The 21,682-nt window shown below is 41.4% G+C and overlaps 1 protein-coding gene across 4 annotated transcripts in view; it reads left to right on the top strand.

Annotated features, from left to right (window-relative positions):
- The window catches only part of LOC132008268 (cytosolic carboxypeptidase 2), a 23,494-nt gene extending 2,212 nt beyond the window's left edge, over nucleotides 1–21,282 (top strand). Inside the window, exons 4-10 of one of the 4 annotated variants that reach the window (XM_059386808.1) lie at nucleotides 653–787; nucleotides 2,494–2,667; nucleotides 4,848–4,901; nucleotides 6,211–6,393; nucleotides 10,528–10,635; nucleotides 18,394–18,547; nucleotides 20,496–21,282. In XM_059386808.1, the coding sequence (XP_059242791.1) occupies nucleotides 653–787; nucleotides 2,494–2,667; nucleotides 4,848–4,901; nucleotides 6,211–6,393; nucleotides 10,528–10,635; nucleotides 18,394–18,547; nucleotides 20,496–21,282 (1,595 nt within the window). The remainder of the gene's footprint in view (nucleotides 1–652; nucleotides 788–2,493; nucleotides 2,668–4,847; nucleotides 4,902–6,210; nucleotides 6,394–10,527; nucleotides 10,636–18,393; nucleotides 18,548–20,495) is intronic. The other 3 variants (XM_059386809.1, XM_059386810.1, XM_059386811.1) reach the window with 3 other exon arrangements.
- Nucleotides 21,283–21,682: the final 400 nt, after the last annotated feature.

The following is a 21,682-nucleotide window of genomic DNA, read 5'->3' as shown; positions in this document are numbered from 1 at the left end:
AGCTGAAGGCAGCGGCTTAACCCACTGAGCCACCCAGGCGCCCTAAGTTTCAGTATTGATTTTTCTATCAACCTTATTAAATTTTCTTACTGTTTCATTTTTTTTTTTTAAAGATTTTATTTGTTGATTTGACAGACAGAGATCACAAGCAGACAGAGAGGCAGGCAGAGAGAGAGAGAGGGAAGCAGGATCCCTGCTGAGCAGAGAGCCCGATGCGGGACTCGATCCCAGGACCCTGAGATCATGACCTGAGCCGAAGGCAGCGGCTTAACCCACTGAGCCACCCAGGCGCCCCATTACTGTTTCATTTTTAAAGTGATTCCTAATTTGTTGAAAACTGAATTTCCAGTTTGCCAGATTCAGCAGAGCCCTCAAGACAAAGCAGCTTTGGGCACCTTGCTCTTTCCACCCCACCATGCTGCTTCTCAAGTCTCTCCTCACTGTAAAATGGAGAATATGTGCTTAACTCACGGAAATTAGAATATGAAAGCTCTGTAGAAAATGGGATGTATTCTTTGTACAGACCTGTGGTGGTGATGGGTAGTAACAAGTAGTGGCACTTTCGGTAGTAGTAGTGGTTTGGGTATTGGCCTAGATGTTACAGGTGATGAAGCGGCCTTCCAGCACTTTTAATTACATTGTATATTTGTAGCTCAGAGAGGCAGTTTACCAAACTCAGCTACGCACCAGCATGTTTGGAAGAATAATCCTCGCTACCTGGTGAGTGGCTCTTTTGGGGAAAGAGAGGATGTGATACCAGACCCGCTGCAAAAGGAGAAGCTACTATGTGAGTAATGATCAGTGTGTATGAGCCCCAGAAACCTCACTGCCTTGAGCCACTTCTTGGGGTATTCGGGAGAACATGGCCTAACACGGGTAAAGCCAGAGGAATAGCCTTGGCCAGTTTCTGACATCACTCAAAAATGTTATACCTAGATCCACTTTGGATTACAGGTTTATTTCATTTTATTTTATTTTTTAAAGATGTTATTTATTTGTTAGAGTGAGAGAGAGAGAGCACAGGCAGGCAGAGTGGCAGGCAGAGGCAGAGGAAGAAACAGGCTCCCCACTGAGCAAGGAGCCCCATGCGGGACTAGATCCCAGGATCTAGGAACATGACCTGAGCCAAAGGCAGCCACTTAACCGACTGAGCCACTGGGGCATTCCTGGATTATAGGTTTAAATTAAAATACTATACATGACAGATTACTGATTTTTACACAATTGTGGCAGGTATATTTGTTAAGGCACTTTGTGTAAGAGTGGTGGAAACCAATTTCAGCTAGCTTAAAAATAATTTAAAAATATATATATATATAATATATTTATATATGTATGTATTTAAAGACCAAGGGGGGCCTGGGTGGCTCAGTGGGTTAAGCCTCTGCCTTCGGCTCAGGTCATGATCCTAGCATCCTGGGATCGAGCCGGCCATCGGGCTCTCTGCTCAGCAGGGAGCCTGCTTCCTCCTCTCTCTCTCTCTGCCTGCCTCACTGCCTGCTTGTGATCTCTGTCTGCCAAATAAATAAATAAAATCTTTAAAAAACAAAACAAAACAAAAAACCTTTGAATGACACAAAACCCAAAAGCCATAAAGTACCGTTAATAAAGCAAAATAACAAACTTTAAAAAATGGTTGTGACAGATATGTCAAAGGATTATTTTCTTTAATATAGTAGCTCTAATAAGTCAATATATAAAAGGTGGCCAAATACAAAGGTGGGCAAAAGACATGAGCAAGCTTTTTGTAAAAACAAACACAGCCGGGGTACCTGGGTGGCTCATTTGGTTGCGTGTCTGACTCTTGGTTCCTGCTCAGGTCATGATTTCATGGGTCATGGGATTGAGCCCTGCGACAGCCTCTGTGCTTTTTGGGGCTCTGCTTGGGATTCGTTCCCTCTGCCCCTTCTGCATGCAAGCGTGCATGAGTGAGAGCTCTCTCTTTCTAAAATGAATAAATAAATATTTTTAAAAACACACACAATTGAGGTGCCAGGGTGGCTCAGACATTAAGCGTCTGCCTTCGGCTCAGGTCATGATCCTAGGGTCCTGGGATGGAGCCCCACGTCAGGCTTCCTGCTCAGCAGGGAGTTCCTCCCTCTCCCTCTCTGCCTGCTGCTCTTCGTACTTGTGCTTTCTTGGTATGTCTTTGTTAAGTAAATAAAACTCTTTAAAGAAAAGAATGTTAAACCCCCCCCCACACACACACACACACGCGCAGTCAATAAGCTTATGAAAAGATGCTCGATTTCACCTCTAATTAAAGATACAAATCGAAATGTCAAGGTGCCATTTTTTTAATTAATGGGATTTGGGCAAAAATAATTTTCCAATTACACCTATACATAGAGGTCAGGGTATGGGGGAGCACTCTCCTACACTGCTTAGGGCTGTGGATGGGTCGACTACTTAGGAAGACAATTTGGCAATATTTGGGAAATTTCCTTATTAGAATTTTCTGCATAACCCTTGATGCAGTAATTCCATTTTCAGATGTTTGCCCACAGCCCAGTGCCCTGAAGGCTCTTCCATTCTGCGTCCCACAGCTCCTGGCAGGGAGTAGAAAGGCAGGGCTTGAGCAAAGGAAACTCATCTGGGTGGGATGGCTTATGAGCCGGCTGATTGCCTCTCTTCCGTTTCCTCCTGCCACATTTACTGACACTCAAGGTAATAATAAGAAATATTTGCAAGCCTCAATATCATAAACGCCATGAAATTCAAAATCCGCTGGTAGAGGTAACAAAATGTGAATGAGTTTTAGTGTGTAGTAGCTGATTGGGCTTCTTTTATTCATGTTTTGCTCATTGGCATGAAGATTTTTTTTTTAAGATTTTATTTATTTATTTGATAGAGACACAGTGAGAGAGAGCAGAAGCCCAATGTGGGGCTCGATCCCAGGACCCTGGGGCCATGACCTGAGCTGAAGGCAGATGCTTAACTACTGAGCCTCCCAGGCACCCCAGAAGATTTTTTTTTTAAATCATATTTGAGGGGCGCCTGGGTGGCTCAGTGGGTTAAGCCGCTGCCTTCGGCTCAGGTCATGATCTCAGATCGAGTCCCGCATCGGGCTCTCTGCTCGGCAGAGAGCCTGCTTCCCTCTCTCTCTCTGGCTGCCTCTCTGTCTACTTGTGATTTCTCTCTGTCAAATTAATAAATAAAATCTTTAAAAAAAATCATATTTGAAGCAAAGCATTTTTTTAAAAAGATTTTATCTATTTATTTATTTGAGAGAGAGCACGAGCTAGGCGAGGAGGGTCGGTGGGACAGGGAGAAGCAGACTCTTGGCTGAGCAGTGAGCCAGACACAGGGCTTGATCCCAGGACCGTGGGATCGTGACTCCAACCGAAGGCAGATGCTCAGCCAACTGAGACATCCAGGTGCCATGCAAAGTGTTTTTTTAAAAGATTTTATTTATTTTAGAGAGAGAATGTGAGCAGGGAGAAGGGCAGAGGGAGACAGAAAATCTTAAGCAGACTGCATGCCCAGGAGAGGGCTTGAGGTGGGGCTCAATCCCAGGACCCTGAGATCATGATCTGATCCGAAGTCAGGAGTCCAATGCTCAACTGACTGAGCCACCCAGGTGCCCCAGAAAAGCTTTTTTTTTTTTTTTTTTTTTTTTTTTAAGATTTATTTATTTAATTTAGAGATGAGAGGAGAGAGAGAGAGAAAACAGGAGCACGAGGGGTAGTCGGGGAAAGGAATCTCATGCAGACTCCCTGCTGGTCATAGAGCCTGATCCCACAGCCCTGAGATCCACCTGAGCCAAAATCAAGAGTCTGAGACACCCCAGCACCCCACCAGTTTGCCTTCTTGCCAGCAGGTTCTGAGAGTACCTGTTTACTTACACCTGTGTCGGGATGACTGTGAAAACACACAAATGATTTTCCTGTCTGTTAGGTAGTAAACTAGTATCTCCTTGTCATACTGGTTTCCAGTTCTTTATGAGGGAATTGGAGCGAGTTTACCATCTTTTCAAATGTTTGTTGTTCCCTCCCCCCATTAAACTAGGGAAAAGATTAAGAGAGAGAAAAAATAGAGCCCTGAAATTTAAAAAAAATTTTTTTTAAAGAAAAGACAGGTATCTGGGTGGCTCAGTTGGTTAAGCCTCCAACTCTTGGTTTCAGCTCAGGTCTTAATCTCAGGGTCATGAGATCAAGCCCTGCCTTGGGCTCTGCCCGCAGCATGGTGTCTTATTGTCCCTCTCCCTCTGCTCCTGCCCACCACCACAGGCTCTCTAAAATCAATCAATCAATTAATCAATCAATCTTTTTTTTTTTTTTTTTAAGAAGGAATAAGGGCACCTGGGTGGCTCATTCGGTTAAACATCTGCGTTTGGCTCGGGTCATGATCCCAGGGTCCCAGGATCGAAACTTATATCAGCCTCCTTGCTTAGCAGGGAGTCTGCTTCTCCCTTTCCCAAGCACCCCCCGCCCCATCATGCCCTTGTGTGTGCATGCTCTCTCTCTCTCTCAAATAAATAAACAACATCTTTTTTTTTTTTTTTTAAGATTTTATTTATTTATTTGACAGACAGAGATCACAAGTAGGCAGAGAGGCAGGCAGAGAGAGGAGGAAGCAGGCTCCCTGCTGAGCAGAGAGCCCGATGCGGGGCTCGATCCCAGGACCCTGGGATCATGACCTGAGCCGAAGTCAGAGGCTTTAACCCACTGAGCCACCCAGGCGCCCCCATAAACAAAATCTTAAAAAAAAAAAAAAAAAAGAAAGAAAATGATAAATGGGGCCCTAACTCAGGGTTGGGGAGGGGCAGTGAAAGGGTTAGGGAAAGAGAGCTGACAAAAAGTCACAGATCCTTAGGACAAACCGTGCCTCTTCCTTCCTTTTCCTAGGGCCCACTTGTCTACCTTCCACCGTGCACAGACAGATAGAGGCTGTGAGCAGAGGTATTCCTTGTCCTTCCAAACCTGAAAACTCAAACTGCTTTCTGGGAGTTGTCTTCACTCACTGCTCTCCCCGCCAGATCTGGCACTCCCACACCCCGGGACCTTCTTCCTCTCCTCCCTCTCGCCCTTCCTTTCTTTTCCTTCTTCCTCTCATTTGCCTTCTTGTTCCCTGCCCTGAAAGCCTCTTTTCCTCCCTTTCTTCTCAGTCTGTCTCCCAAGAGCTCATCTTTCTCTCCTGCCCTGCTCACCGCCCTCCCCTCCCGTTGGCCCCTCTTCATTAGTCTCCCTGTCCTCCCAACCACTGGTTTTTGATCTTGAAAGTTAATTTGTAGATTGTTTCACTGTAGCTAATAAGCCTCAGGTATTTTTCTCTAAAATGCTAAGGGGTGAAATAAAAGTTTCCTCTTTTGCCTCTCTCTAAGCAAAAATAATATGATATTATTTGATTTAAAAGACAAAAATTGGGGCTCCTGGATGGCTCAGTGGGTTAAGCCTCTGCCTTTGGCTCAGGTTATGATCTCAGAGTCCTGGGATCAAGCCCCTCCTTGGGCTCTCTACTCAGCAGGGAGCCTGCTTCCCCTCTCTTCCTGCCTCTCTGCCTACTTGTGATCTCTATTTATAATAAATAAAATCTTAAAAAAAAAATTTTTTTTTCGGGGCACCTGGGGGTCTAAGTCGTTGGGCATCTGCCATTAGCTCAGGTCATGATTCCAGGGTTAGCTGGGATCAAGCCCCATGTGGAGCTCCCTGCTCATCGGGGAGCCTGCTTCTCCCTCTCCTTCTGTCCCTCTCCCTGATTGTGCTCTCTCTCTCTCTCTGTCAAATAAATAAATAAAATCTATTTTTTTTAAAGATTTTATTTATTCATTTGACAGACAGAGATCACAAGTAGGCCGAGAGGCAGGCAGAGAGAGAGGAAAGGAAGCAGGCTCCTCACTGAGCTGAGAGCCCAATATGGGGCTCGATCCCAGGACCCTGGGATCATGACCTGAGCTGAAGGCAGAGGCTTTAACCCACTGAGCCACCCAGGCTCCCCTAAATAAAATCTTAAGGAAAAAAAAATGCAAAAAATTTTCTTTGAGCTTTACATTTAAATATTTAATAGACTACACAGAATGTTAATGTAACTTTTTATAATTTTGATGCTGTAATCCTAGACTGAATCTTCTCTTTAAAAGAGACACGTGTCTAGGATTGTGCCCCTGTGCTCATACTCTAATACAGTGCTTCAAGTTAGTCATCACGGTTGAGCAGCCAAGTCCTCAGAGAGGAAAAGAAAGCCACTCACTCATTCCCTTTCCCCTTGCAGATTCCCTCATGCTTGGTTCACCACTTAAGAGCAGACAGCTTCTCCATGATGAGTTTGGAGAAGTAAAGCCATGTCTTCGAGAACCACGAGATCTCTTTGCCTTCTTCTCCAGCAGCGGGCCACTGCAGGCTCCAAGGTGGCCAATAGAATGTGAGGTCATCAAGGAAAGCCTTTGTCATATCGGTAATGTGACTTATGTGTCGTGGTACTGCTGTTCTGACAGACATTGTTTTTTTTAAAACAAAGATTTTATTTATTTACTTGACAGAGAGAGAGAACACAAGCAGGGGAGAGGTAGGCAAAGGGAGAGGGAGAAGCAGGCTCCCCGCTGAGCAGAGAGCCTGCTGTGGGCCTCCATCCCAGAACCCCACGATCATGACCCAAGCTGAAGGCAGACGCTTATCCGACTGTGCCACCCAGTCAGTGGTACAGTCCTGAAATGATTAAGTCCTGAGAAACTGATACATACTGATCAAAGTAAAAAGTTACACTACTGTGTAAACTCAGATGCTTCTGAGGTTATTGGAATGGGAAGATATCTTTCTAGAGGCCAAAATACATCAATACTTAAATCTGTTTTCTAGTATTCCTGTCTCAGTATTAATATGGCTGGTTGAGTTTTATGAGTTGTATTTTTACCAGCCTTGGTATAATTGATGAATACTATTTGTACTAGAACATAGTGGTTATTGTTTTTAATTGTATTTCGAGTTTGTTGGGAGTTTTTTTTAATGGAATGGTGGAGACTATTTTTGTGAGATTGCTGGTTATATCTCTGAGCTATTGGTGGTGCAGGTACAATCTTAAGCATTCATTATATGAGGCACTTCTAAGGGTTCCATTGAAAAGTGGAGACTTTTCTAATGGCTAGAACACTTGTGCCTATCAAGCACTGTGTCTCTGTTTTAGACTGCTATATAAACAACTGGATGTTTCTTACTTTCACACTTCCCTCTTACGCTTATTCATTCAGTATATATTTATTAAGCCTCTGCTGTATGGTAAATGCAGCACTCGTGTTACAGAATGATGATGAACAAGATGGAGACACCCAGAGTTCACGTACTGGTAGGGATGCTGAAGATATACCCAGGGCATTGCCTAGAGTTTGGTCCCTCTAGGAACACTTAACCTGAGCCTGGAAGATTAGGGAGGGTTTCTGAGGAGTTGACATGTAAGTTGAGATCTGGTAAGTTATAAGTGATCCAACTGAGAGAAAATATTCCAGTTAGAGGACATGGAAGAAGAGCCTGGCATGTCTGGGCAACCAGGGAGCACTGAGCATGAAAGACAAGAGCTAACGCTCAAAATATAGGGATGTGCTCAACATCTTAACTGGGCACAGAACTGCTCTTTAGGTGTTTGAAAATCTGGGGGAGGGATGGCATTTTGAGTTGGTACGATAACTGAGAAGTCCTAAGAGCATTTGTCCCTACCCTGGACAATTTTTGAATTAAAGTCCAAGTTGATCTGGACGAACAGTGGGATTTTGCTATTCCTATATAAAATAGGCAAAGAAAATTCCTGTGAGGATTTTAGACTCAGTTCCAAGAGAGGGGGAAAAGTGGGAAACTGGAATTTAATAATCACATTATTGCAGAGGTAATCCACAAATGCACGAGATTTTTTTTTTTTTAAGTAAGCTCTGTTTTCAACATGGGACTTGAACTCACCACCCCAAGATCAAGAGTTGCATTATGTACTGATGGAGCCAGCCAGACACCCTAGCACTAGATCTTTTAGAAAGATCATTTAAAAATACACTTATAAAAAAAATAAAATATAAAAATACACTTATTTTTTTAATTTCAAGGAAATTTAATAACAAGCACCCTAAGGTTTCAACCAAATTGACAGCCTCATCACTCCCTATCACCTTATAGATAAGAATTTAGCATTGTTTTATTACTGAGCTATGCCTTTATTATTTGTTCTTTTTTTTTTTTTTCCAATCAGAAGATAACATTAGAAGCAGTTAAAAAAAAAATTTAAGGACAGATTTTGGAGTAATTCCAGTGAGATTCTGGGCCCAGATCTACCTACTAACTGAATGACCTTGAGCTAGTTTTTTTTTTTTAAATTCAAGTTTGTTTAAACTCAAAAAACAGGGGTGCCTAAGTGGTAGCTGAGCATCTAACTCTTGATTTTAGCTCAAGTTATTATCTCAGGGTCATGGGGTTGATGCCCACATCAGGCTTTCTGAGAATCTGAGATTCTCTCTCTTCCTCTGCTCCTCCCCCTGAAATAATAAATAAATAAATCTTGAACTGAAGAAACAAAAACAGCGGGAATCTGAGATTCTCTCTCTTCCTCTGCTCCTCCCCCTGAAATAATAAATAAATAAATCTTGAACTGAAGAAGCAAAAACAATTCACCCATTTCTCCTATCCACCTCTGGCAACCACCAATGAGCTTTTTGTTTGTTTGTTTTGTTTTGTTGTTTATTTTTTGAATCCAGTGTGTAAGAGAAATCATACAATATTTGCCTTTCTCTGTCTTATTTCACTTACCATAATGTCCTCAAGGTCTGTCCTTACTGTTAGAAATGACAAGATTTCATTCTTTTTTATAGATGAATAATATTCCATTGTATATTTATACCACAATTTCCTTATCCATTCATTCATTGATGAACACTTATGTTATTTCCATATCTTTGCTATTGTAAAGGATGCTGCAGTGGGGGTACACTTACCTTTTTGAGTTAATATTTCTATTTTCTTCAGATCAATACCCACAAATAGAATTGCTGGGTCATATGGTAGTTCAATTTTTGATTTTTTGAGGAACCTCCATACTATTTTCCCATAGTGGCAGCACTAACCTAATTTCCACCAATACAAGGGTTCCCTTTTCTCCATATCCTTGCTAACACTTGTTATTGGTAAGTGTAAATAACACTTGTTATTTTGTGTGTATGTGTAATTTTTTTATAGATTTTTTTTTTCCATTTAGTTTTTTATTTAATCTCAGGGTCTGAGTTCAATCCCCATGGTGAAAAAAAAATCAGGGGTGCCTGGATGGTTCCATTGCTTAAGTGTCTGCCTTTGGCTCAGGTCACAATCCCAGAGTCCTAGGATGAGCCCCGAGTCAGGCTCCCCTCTCAGCAGGGAGCCTGCTTCTCTGCCTGCCACTCCCCCCACTTGTGTTCTCTTCTCTGACAAATAAATAAATAAAATCCTTTTTTTAAAAAATGAAAAAAAAATCAGGGAGCTTGAAGTCTCCGGCTTTGTTCTTCTCTCAAGATTTTTTTGGCTATTCAGAGTCTTTATGGTTCCATAGAAATTTTAGGACTATTCTATTTCTATGAAAATGCCACTGGACATTTAAAAAATATTAATTCTTCCAATCCATGAATATCTTTTCGCTTATTTGTGTTTTCTTTAATTGCTTTCATTAACGTCTTACAGTTTTCAATATACAACTTTTTCACCTCCTTAGTTAAATTTATTCCTGGAAATTTTATTCTTTTGATAAAATTGTAATGAGATTGTTTCTTTATCTTATGTTAACTATCTTTCTGATAGTTCATTACTAGTGTATAAACATGCAACATATGTTTGTGTATTGATTTTATATCTTGCAACTTTACTGAATTTATTTATTTTAATGATTTTTTGATCAAGTTTAACGGGGCGCCTGGGTGGCTTAGTGGGTTAAGCCTCTGCCTTTGGCTCAGGTCATGATCTCAGAGTCCTGGGATCAAGCCCCGCATCAGGCTCTCTGCTCAGCGGGGAGCCTGCTTCCTCCTCTCTCTCTCTGCCTGCCTCTCTGCCTACTTGTGATCTCTCTCTCTGTCAAATAAATAAATAAAATCTTTATAAAAAATAAATAAATAAATAAAAATAAATAAATAAAAAGAAGCTCAGCACACCTGGCTGGCTCCATCAGTGGAGCAAACAACTCTTGATCTCTTGAACTTGGGATTGTGAGTTCAAGGCCCACGATGGGTGTAGGGATTACTTAAAAATACAATCTTAAAAAAATAAAAAATAAAAATAAATAAAAAGTAGCTCAGGGCCAAATTTTAGAGAGTTGTTATAGGTCAACTATATCGACATTTCTGGCTTATTTTTAAGTCTTCCATTTAAAGTTTATACTTCTGTTGTATATGCTTTTTGTTAAAAATCACCTCATAGTCCATATGGAAAGAAGCAAAACATAAATTTACAAACAAATTGGAAACTTAGTGTGGGATTTGGTTTGATTCAACCAAACTAGTCGCTTGAATAATAATTATTATAATTGTATATTACTTTTGGATAAAGATCCTTTTATATTATTTCTTATTTTGTGCTTTTTAATGTTTTCTTTCAGAGTGGGTTCCACCTCAACCAGAATATTTCTATCAACCTACAGGAAATGAAAAATTACCAGAAATTGTAGGAGAAGAAAAAGGCACAGTTGTCTATCAATTAGATTCAGGTATTGTTATTTACACTGAACAGTCAGTGATTAATCATGACAGAATTATAATAAACATGTTTTCTGTAATAACAGTGATTTTTTAAAAACCTTTAGTTTAGTGATAAATAAACAGTCTTTCCAGACCAACCTAAATAGGAACCCTGATATTCATAGCCAGTCAGCTTTAAAATTTCGGTTGTTTTTTTAAAATGATGGTATTATGTCTTAAGAGTTCTAAGCCCAGGGAACCTGGGTGGCTCAGTTGTTAAGCATCTGCCTTTGGCTCAGGTCATGATCCCAGAGTACTGGGATCCAGCCCTGAATCAGGCTCCCTGCTCAGCTGGAAGCCTGCTTCTCCCTCTCTCACTCCCTCTGCCTGCGTTCCCTCTCTCACTGTGTGTTTCTCTGTCAAATAAATAAATAAAATCTTCAAAAAAAAAAAAAAAAAAAGAGGGGCACATGGGTGGCTCAGTGGGTTAAACCTCTGCCTTCCGCTCAGGTCATGATCTCAGGATCTTGGGATCGAGCCCTGCTTCGGGCTCTCTGCTCAGCAGGGAGCCTGCTTCCCCCTCTCTCTCTGCCTGCCTCTGTGCCTACTTGTGATCTCTCTCTCTCTGTGTCAAATAAATAAATAAATAAAATCTTAAAAAAAAAAAAAAAAAGTTCCAAGCCCATTTTAGAGCTTCTTCTGTTTCATTCCCCTTCCTAAAATTCAGATATTGGATATTCGGGGAACTTGCTCTTCTTTTCTCCATCTTTGTGTGTACTTTACTTTGTAGTATGTGCATATGACTGTCATTTCCTATGTGGTTAATTAATTTCCATTAATTTGTAGGCTTCTTACAAGTAGAATCCACATCTTTTTAAAAAATTTGTAGAACAGCAATAGCAAAATATACATTCTTTTCAAAGACACCTGGTACAATTCCCCAGGATACATTATATGCTAGGTGGTAAAGCAAGTCTTAATATACTTTAAAAAATTGAAATCATACAAAATATATTCTTTGACCCCAATAAAATTGAATTAGAAATCAACAACATTGGGCGCCTTGGTGGCTCAGTCGGTTGAGCGTCCTACTCTTGGTCTCAGCTCGGGTCTTGATCTCAGGATCATGGGTTTGAGCCCCATGTTGTGTTCCATGCTGGGCTTGGAACCTACTTAAAATTAAAAATTTTTAAAAATCAACAACAGGGGGCGCCTGGGTGGCTCAGTAGGTTAAAGCCTCTGTCTTCGCTCGGGTCATGATCTCAGGGTGCTGGGATTGAGCCCTGCATCAGGCTCTCTGCTTGGCAGGGAGCCTGCTTCCTCCTCTCTCTCTGCCTGCCTCTCTGCCTCCTTGTGATCTCTGTCAAGTAAATAAAAATAAATAATAAAATATTTTTTAAAAATCAACAATAGAATGAAATCTGGGAAATGGACAGATATTTGGAAATTGAACAGCACGTTTCTAAGTAACCCATGGGATAAAGAAATCATAAGGGGAATTTAAAAATGTTTTAAACTGAGTGAAAATAAAATGACATATCAAAATTTTAAAGGATGCAGCTAAGCACTACAAGGTAAACGTATAGCTTTAAATGCCTATATTTGAAAGGAAGAAAGATCTCAAATCAATTACCTAAGCTTTCATATTAATAAATTAGAAAAATAAGCACAAACTAAGTCCAAAGCAACCAGAGGAAAGAATATAAAAAAGATAAGGATGGGAATCAGGGAAAATGGAAAACAGAAAAATAATCTGGAAAATCAAACCAAAAGTTGGTTCTTTGGAAACATCCACAAAATTGACAAAACTTTAGCTAGACCAACCATAAAAAAGGAAGAGGAGATACAAATTACCAAGATCAGGATTGAGAGGGGACAGAAACATCAAATCTATAAAAATCAAAATAATTACAAGGTACAACTTAATGCCAACAAATTAAACAACATAGAAGAAGGGGAAAAGCTGTTAGAAAAATACAAATTACCACACCTGACTCAGGGAGAAACTTTTTTTTTAAAGATTTTATTTATTTACTTGACAAAGATCACAAGTAAGCAGAGAGGCAGGCAGGGTGGGAAGCAGGCTCCCTGCCAAGCAGAGAGCCTGAATCAGGGCTCGATCCCAGGACCCTGAGATCACAGCCTGAACTTAAAGCAGAGGCTTAAACCACTGAGCCACCCAGGCAACCCCTCCAGAAGAAACTTTAAAAGTCTGAATAGACTAAAACAAAGAAGTTGTGAATTAGTAATTAAAAATCTTCCTGCAGGGGCGCCTGGGTGGTTTGGTTGGTTGGGTGGATGCCTTTGGCTCAGGTCATGATCCTGGGGTCCTGGGATCAAGCCCCACATCGGCGCTCCCTGCTCAGTGGAGAGCCTGCTTCTCCCTCTCCCTCTGCTTGCTGCTCTGCCTACTCATACTCTCTATCTCTGTGTCCTAAAAAACAAAACGAAACAAAAAAAAAACCTTGAAAAAAAAAAGTCTTCCTGCAAAAGGGTGCCTGGGTGGCTCAGCTAGCTAGTGTCTGGCTCTTTGGATTCTGCTCAGGACATGGTCTCGTGGGTCATGTGATCAAGCCCTGTCTCAGGCTCCACACTCAGTGGGGACTTTGCTTGAGATCCTCTCCCTCTGCCCCTCCCCTCACTTGTTCATGAGTTTTCTCTTTCTCTAAAATAAATAAATTAATTTAAAAAAATTTTTTTAAATCTTCCTGCAAAGAAATTCCTTGGCCAGTTGGGGACAGGGCTTGTTTGAATTATATCAAACATTTAAAGATGAAATAGTACTGATCTGTAGTAGTAATAATACTACTCTGAAAATAGTAGCTGGAGGAAATATTTCCAACTGTTTATGAAGCTAGTATTTAGTTAGACATCCCAGGAAAACTATATTCCTTACAATATAAATACAAAAAATCCTCAACCAAATACTAGCAAACAGGGGCACCTTGGTGGCTCAGATGGTGAGGCGTCTGCCTTTGGCTCAGGTCATGGTCTGCAGGTCCTGGGATCGAGACTCTTGTTGGGCTCCCTTCTCAGTGGGGCGTCTGCTTCTCCCTCTCCCTCAGCCTCTCCCCCTGCTCGTGCTTGCTTTTTTTCTCTCTGTGTCTCTCTGTCTCAGATGAATAAATAAAATCTTAAAGAAACACAAATACTAGCAAACGAAATCCAACAGCTTATTAAAAGGGTTATATAACATGACCAAAGGGGATTTGTACCAGGAATGCAAGGGTGGTTCAAGCTAAGAAAATCAATGCGATACACCACGTTAATAGAACGAAGGGAAGAAACACACAGTCATGTCAACTAATGCAGAAAAAGCGTAAGAACATTCAGAAAACTAGGAATAGAAGAGAATTCTTCTGCTTGAAAAGGGTATTTATGGAAATGATGGATCAATTTCACACTCACTAAAATAGCTATAATAAAAATAAAGACTAACAAGTGATGGGTAGGATATGGAGCTGGTGGTAATAACATTTAAGACAGAAAGGAGATAAGGTGCCAGGTTGGTTCAATCATTAGAGCATGCTGAAAGATAGGACTTTTGATCTCGGGGTCATGAGTTCAAGCTCCCTATGGGGATATGGTATAAAAATTTGCTTAAAAAAAAAAAAAAAGGAGATACAATGTTCAAGAATAATGAACCTGGAAATGTAATAGGAACCTTCCCAAGGAAGAGGAAGCAGCTTTGAATTAATAAGGTCAAGATGCCAAGTTAGTAATAGGGAGGGGACATGGCAAGATAAAGAAGCTGCCAATAAGGTCATCCTTTGGGGTACCTGGGTGGCTCAGTCAGTTAAACGTCTGCCTTCGGCTCAGGTCATGATCCCAGGGTCATGGGATTGAGTACTGGGATTGAGCAACAGGCTCCTTGCTCAGCAGGGAGCCTGCTTCTCCCTCTGCCTGTCCCTCCTCCTGCTTTGTGCTCTCTCTCTGACAAATAAATAAAATCTTAAAAAAAAATAAGGGCATCCTTTGTCATCACTAAAAATCATCTGATACTTATTGCACACAAAAGCACAAGAGCTACTTAGAACTTCTTTTTTTGAGATTTATTTATTTGAGAGACAGAGACCAAGAGCTCAAAGCATGAGCAAGAGGGACAGAGGGAGAGGGAGAGAAAATCTCAAGCAGACTCTGTGCTGTGCATGGAGCTCAACATGGGGCTTGATCTTGTGATGCTGAGATCATGACCTGAGCTGAAACAAGAGTCAGACACCTAACTGACTGTGCCACCCAGGCACCCCTAATCAGAACTTCTTAAGGGTTCTCTGAGGTTGGGAAATGCTGTGTTCAAAAAAATAGAAAGCAAAAGTATTCTCACAATTTGAAAATCAACCTCTGCTACGTAAGTAATGATCAGAAAGGAAATCAATTTTATTGGAGGAAGAATATGTACCAAGTTGAGTTAGAAATAAAGTGTATCAAGTCAATGAAATCAGGGGAGGCTTTATCTAACTCCACCTTCTGGTGTGTCTAAGGAGGTTTTGGAGAGACTTTAAACTAAATGTAATATCTTAAGTGGGTAGATTTAAGTTATAAATAGTGGATAATGTATTTCTCCTGCCACCTCAAGAAAGTCTTGGGTATTAAAAGTCTGTTTTAGGGCTCCTGGGTGGCTCAGTGGGTTAAGCTGCTGCCTTTAGCTCAGGTCATGATCTCAGGGTCCTGTGATCGAGTCCCGCATCGGGCTCTCTGCTCAGCAGGGAGCCTGCTTCCCTTCCTCTCTCTCTGCCTGCCTCTCTGCCTCTCTGCCTACTTGTGATCTCTGTCTGTAAAATAAATAAATAAAATCTTAAAAAATAAATAAATAAAAGTCTGTTTTACCTCTTGCTGACCTGCTTGTAGTCATTGTCAATAAACCAGAAGACCATGAATCCACATTGCTTCATTTGTTCTATTCAGAGACATTTCTGTACAGGAGGAAACCATAGGGCTGAAAGCTCATTCTCCTGAAAGGGCAGCTTTTGTGAGTTATTCTTATAGTCCTGCTTTTTTTTTTTTTAAAGATTTTATTTATTTATTTGACAGGCAGAGATCACAAGTAGACAAGGAGGCAGAGAGAGAGAGGAGGAAGCAGGCTTCCTGCTGAGAAGAGAGCCTAATGCGGGGCTCGATCCCAGGACCCTGGGATGACAACCTGAGCAGAGGGCAGAGGCTTTAACCCACTGAGCCACCCAGGCACCCCTCTTACTGTCCTGTTAATACACAGTTGTGGCAGTGGTCCTGGTCTTGTCTGTTGTATTCATCAGGAAGAGTTGAACCCACTGTTGGAGGATTGAAGAAACAGAAAACCAAGAAGATGGGACTCCAGGGAGAATTTGGGAGTTTGTCAGTTTACATGCTATAAAATATTAGAGAAAAGAAACAAGTTTGGTTTTTTGAGAAATATTACTGTGGTAATAGTAGATCATCTTTATTGTTGCCTGAGAAACTCAAAAGAATGTTAAAACTCCCATATTAATTGTATCTGGTTGCTGCTTTATACTCTGTGGTTCTAGGAAGAGACTGGACCATTTGGGTCCCCAGCTTTTAACCGGGTATGTGTGCTCTAAATTTTTTAAAAGATTTTATTTATTTATTTGAGAAAGAGGGAGAGAGCACGAGCAGGGGGAGGGACAGAGGGACAAGCAGACTAGCTTCTGAGTGTGAAGGCTAACATGGCACTCAATCCCAGGACCCCAAGATTGTGACCTGAGCCAAAGTCAGACGCTTAACCCACTGAGCCATCCAGGTGCCCCAGTTATGTGTACTCTTGGGGTCTCTTCTGCTCCTGCCTCCTCTGTGTTTGCTTTCCTCTATTATGCACTTCTTTGTATGTTTACTTTCTCCTTTGCTCTCATTTATTATCTAAATGTTTATTACCTGAGTCTCTACAGTGATAGAGTTGCCTGTCAACCAAAAGTCATCATAATATGAATATATTTGCTAATGAAATGATTAATAAAATAAGGCCCCATGCATATTACTATTTAATGCTTGCACCTGTCCTGCCCCATGGTCAGCATCTTTGTTATTATCAGTCACTACCTGATTGGTGGATAATATTAATATCTGACAATATAATGCAAGTACAGTAAAAATCATTTGCAAAATGAAATTATCCTTACAGGACATGTAAGATTTTATGAAATTGATGAATGTTGAAGAATTACTTGAATCACTTGCAAAGCCACTGACAAATGAGAATCTAGAAATTTCTTGTCAACAGGGAGAAAATCAACAAAAGATGACAAAATAGGTTCTTCCAGACGCAATGATAAGACTATTGTGGTACAAAGTCCTTGGGAAAACTATGAAGCCTTAAAATAGTTCTGCAAAAGTAACTGTAAAATTCAAAGACGTCATATGGCAGTCTCACTGAATTTTTTTGAAAAATTGCAGTCCAGGGCCACTGGGCTGGCTCATCAGTGGAGCATATGATTCTTGATCATGGGGTTGTAAGTTCAAGCCCCATGTTGGGTGTAGAGATTACTTAAAATAATATCTTTAAAAACAAATTACAAGGGCATTTGGGTGGCTCAGTCAGTTGAGCATCTGACCCTTGGTTTCCGCTCGGGTTGTGATCTCGGGATCATGGGATTGAGGCCCACCTGGGGTTCTGCACTCAGCAGGGAGTCTGCTTAAAGATTCTCTCTCTCTCTCTCTGCCCCTCCCAAAGCACATTCTGTCTTCCACCCTCCCAAATGAATAAATAAAATATTTTTTAAAGTTGCAACCCCCACCAAAAGGATAGAAAGAGATGATTATAATCTAAATTTTGTAAATAAAATAAATTTTATATTTTGTTTGTTTTAGCATCACTTTAAAGATAAAATTTCAATTGTAACCTTTTCTTTTCTCTAATTACTATGATATTTTTGTTCCCCTCTTAAGTTAATTTACATATGCCAATTCTCAAACGTCTAATTTTTTTTTTTTTTATATTTAAGTCCGGAAGGATATACCAAAAAATTATATGGAGTATACTTTATTTTCTCTTTTTTGTTTTTTCCTTTACCTTTTTAAATTATTTATTTATTTTTTAAAAATATTTTATTTGTTTATTTGACAGAGAGAGACAGCAAGAGAGGGAACACAACAAGGGGAGTGGGAGAGGGAGAAGCATCCTTTCCACTGAGCAAGGAGCCTAATGTGGGACTTGATCCCAAGACCCTGGGATCATGACCTGAGCTGAAAACAGACGCTTAACAACTGAGCCACCCAGGCACCCATCCTTTACCTTTTTTAAACTAATAAATAGGTACCTTTTTTTAGGTTTAAGAATGTATATGTTTTTAGACACTCTATGTGTAATATCATTTGTTTGAAAACATGCTTTTAGGGGCGCCTGGGTGGCTCAATGGGTTAAGCCGCTGCCTTCGGCTCAGGTCATGATCTCGGGGTCCTGGGATCAAGCCCTGCATCCGGCTCTCAAGCCTGCTTCCTCCTCTCTCTCTCTGCCTGCCTCTCTGCCTACTTGTGATCTCTCTCTGTCAAATGAATAAATAAAATCTTAAAAAAAAAAAAAAGGAAAAAGAAAACATGCTTTTAAATTAGGGCTAAAATGGGTACAAACAGTATCTGATGAGATGCCAAGGGCACAGGCCGTGCAGCCATACACCACTTTAAAGGTCTTCAAAGAAATCCAAAGTTTAAAATTTAAAATCTCAGCAAGCATGGAAATCTGAATATTCATTATTGTTAACATAGAATGGCATCGAACACACAGAAGAACTCAGTAAATATTGGCTGGATGAATGGGTTCTAAGTGGAACCTGCCCTGAATATGTCTGTCTCATCCACAGTGCCCACTGAAGGTTCCTATTTCACCAGTGCCAGAGTGGGAGGCAAGCGAGGGATTATCAGGGATCTTGCCGTCACATTGCAGGGACCCGAGGATAATACTCTCCTGTTTGAGTCAAGGTTTGAGAGCGGGAATCTGCAAAAAGCCGTCAGAGTGTGAGTAATGGGAATTTCTCAAGGGGGCAATAACTGGAGGGACTGAGCCATGTCTTCAGGAGTCATATAAGGAGTCCGTAGTGTTTTTGAAAAAGAGAGAGGTGGTAAGAAATGGTCATGAGGATGAAGAAGAATGGAATAATTGTGGCTCATTTTCCCCCAGAGCAAAAATTTACCTACATTGTTTGTTCTGCTTATGTAAGAAATTGGTGCTCATTTAAAATTTGTATTAATAGGGGCACCTGGATGGCTCAGTAGAGCATGTGACTCTTGATCTCAGGGTCATGAGTTCGAGCCCCACTTTGTGGGTAGTAATTACTTAACTGTAGTAATTAAGTAACTACGTGGGTAGCAATTACTTAAATAAATAAAACCCTTTAAAAATGTTTTGTGTTGGGGCAGCGGGGTGGCTCAGTGGGTTAAGCCGCTGCCTTCGGCTCAGGTCATGATCTCGGGGTCCTGGGATCGAGTTCTGCATTGTGCTCTCTGCTCAGCGGGTTGTCTGCTTCCCCCTCTCTCTCTGTCTGCCTCTCTGCCTCCTTGTGATCTCTGTCTGTCAAATAAATAAATAAAATCTTTTAAAAAAATAAAAAAAAAGTTTTGTGTTAATAAACATGCATAATATTAAAAAAATGAAGTCCTATAATCATACCTCCCCAGATACACCAGCTGTTAACAGTTGAGTATATATGCAATAATTTCCCCCCTCTTTCTGTTATGTATAATATACAGAAATGATTTTTTTTTAAGATTTTATTTATTGGGGCACCTGGGAGCTCAGTGCGTTAAAGCCTCTGCCTTTGGCTCAGGTCATGATCCCAGGGTCCTGGGATCGAGCCCCACATTGGGCTCTCTGCTCAGCCTGCTTCCCCCCCCCACCCCCTCTGCCTGCCTCTCTGCCTACTGTCTATCAAATAAGTAAATAAAATCAAATAAATAAATAAAATCTTAAAAAAATAAAAATTGAAAAATTTTTTAAAATAAGATTTTATTTATTCATTTGACAGAGAAAGAGAGAGAGAGAGAGAACAAGCAGGTAGAGTAGCAGAGGGAGAGGGAGAAGCAGACTCCCTGCTGAGTAGGGAGCCCAATGCAAGGCTCCATCCCAGGACACTGGGATCATGACCTGAGCCAAAGACAGACGCTTAAATGACTAAGCCACCAAGGCACCCCAGAAATTATTTATTTTTAAAAATAGCATGATGATATATGTACTGTTTTACAAGTTGCTTTTTGCCACTTAATAAATTTTATTTATTTTCCTATGATAGTACCACAGATTTATCTCCTTATTTTTAGTAGTTCATATTATTCATTTTCTTTTTTTTTTTTAAGATTTTTATTTATTTGACAGACAGAGATCACAAGTAGGCAGAGAGGCAGGCAGAGAGAGGGAGAGGGAAGCAGGCTCCCTGCAGAGCAGAGAGCCTGATGTGGGGCTCGATCCCAGGACCCTGAGATCATGACCTGAGCCGAAGGCAGCGGCTTTAACCCACTGAGCCACCCAGGCGCCCCCTTTTTTTCTTTTTTTAAAAGATTTTATTTAGGGATGCCTGGGTGGCTTAGTTGTTTTATTTATTTGTCAGAGAGAGAGAGACAGCGAGAGAGCACAAGCAGAGGGAGAGGCAGGCTCCCGCCAAGGAAGGAGCCCAACACAGGGCTCGATCCCAGGACCCCGAGATCATGACCTGAACCCATACAGATGCTTATCCAACTGAGCCACCCAAGCAACACCCCCAAGCAAACTTCCTTTACCTAAATTTCTGCCAGCCCTATAGTATGAGTAGGGGGACCATGTAAATTAGAAAATTAAGGCTTGATATAGCAGTCTTTCCTGTTGTAATAAGATCTGTTTTTGCCAGGGGGAAACAACACTTTTTTGGATTTGCTTTTTCAGGGGGGAGGGATGTGAGGTGACGGAGACAGTCTTCAATTTTCTCCATTACAGAGATACCTATGAGTATGAACTCACCTTGCGAACTGACCTCTACACAAACAAACACACTCAGTGGTTTTATTTTCGGGTTCAAAACACTAGAAAAGATGTGACCTACCGCTTCACCATTGTCAACTTGCTAAAACCCAAGAGCCTTTATACTATAGGGATGAAGCCACTCATGTACTCCCAGCTGGATGCCGACACCCACAACATTGGCTGGAGGAGAGAAGGAAAGGAAATCAGGTACTTCAAGAACAACACGGAAGATGGGCAGCAGCCCTTTTACTGTCTTACGTGGACCATCCAGTTTCCACATGACCAGGACACTTGCTTCTTTGCTCACTTCTACCCATATACGTACACTGACTTGCAGTGCTACCTGCTGTCTGTGGTGAATAACCCTGTCCAGTCTCAGTTCTGCAAACTCCGAACGTTATGCAGGAGCCTCGCAGGAAATACCGTCTACCTGCTCACCATCACCAACCCATCCCGGACCCCACAAGAGGCGGCTGCAAAGAAAGCTGTGGTCTTGAGTGCCCGAGTCCACCCTGGAGAAAGTAATGGCTCGTGGATCATGAAGGGCTTTTTGGACTTCATCCTTAGCAACTCCCCAGATGCCCAGCTCCTCAGAGATATCTTTATCTTCAAAGTGGTTCCTATGCTAAATCCAGACGGAGTGATTGTGGGGAATTACCGGTGTTCGCTGGCAGGAAGGGACTTAAACAGGCATTATAAAACCATTCTGAAGGAGTCCTTCCCTTGCATCTGGTACACCAGGAACATGATCAAAAGGTGAGCCCCTCGATCTGTTGATCTTCCTCTGAATGCTGTGAGCACCCTCTGATGGGTGCTGGGCTCTTCTTATGTAGGACTCGGGCGTGGCTTCGGAGACTGTCTTTACTGTTCTGTTTGCAGTCATATAGGTGTGCTCAGTTCCAAACCTTTAAGTCCTGTTTTATCTTTCTTTTCAAAGATTACATTTATTTATTTTTATCTTTTTTTTTTTTTTAAAGATTTTATTTATTTATTTGACAGAGAGAAATCACAAGTAGATGGAGAGGCAGGCAGAGAGAGAGAGGGAGGGAAGCAGGCTCCCTGCCGAGCAGAGAGCCCGATGCGGGACTCGATCCCAGGACCCTGAGATCATGACCTGAGCCGAAGGCAGCGGCTTAACCCACTGAGCCACCCAGGCGCCC

Source organism: Mustela nigripes, unplaced genomic scaffold (assembly GCF_022355385.1).
Source record: "Mustela nigripes isolate SB6536 unplaced genomic scaffold, MUSNIG.SB6536 HiC_scaffold_76, whole genome shotgun sequence".
NCBI classification, from domain to species: Eukaryota; Metazoa; Chordata; class Mammalia; order Carnivora; family Mustelidae; genus Mustela; species Mustela nigripes.
The sequence above is the reverse complement of the archived record's forward strand: the minus strand, read 5'-3'. Positions and strand labels throughout refer to the sequence as shown.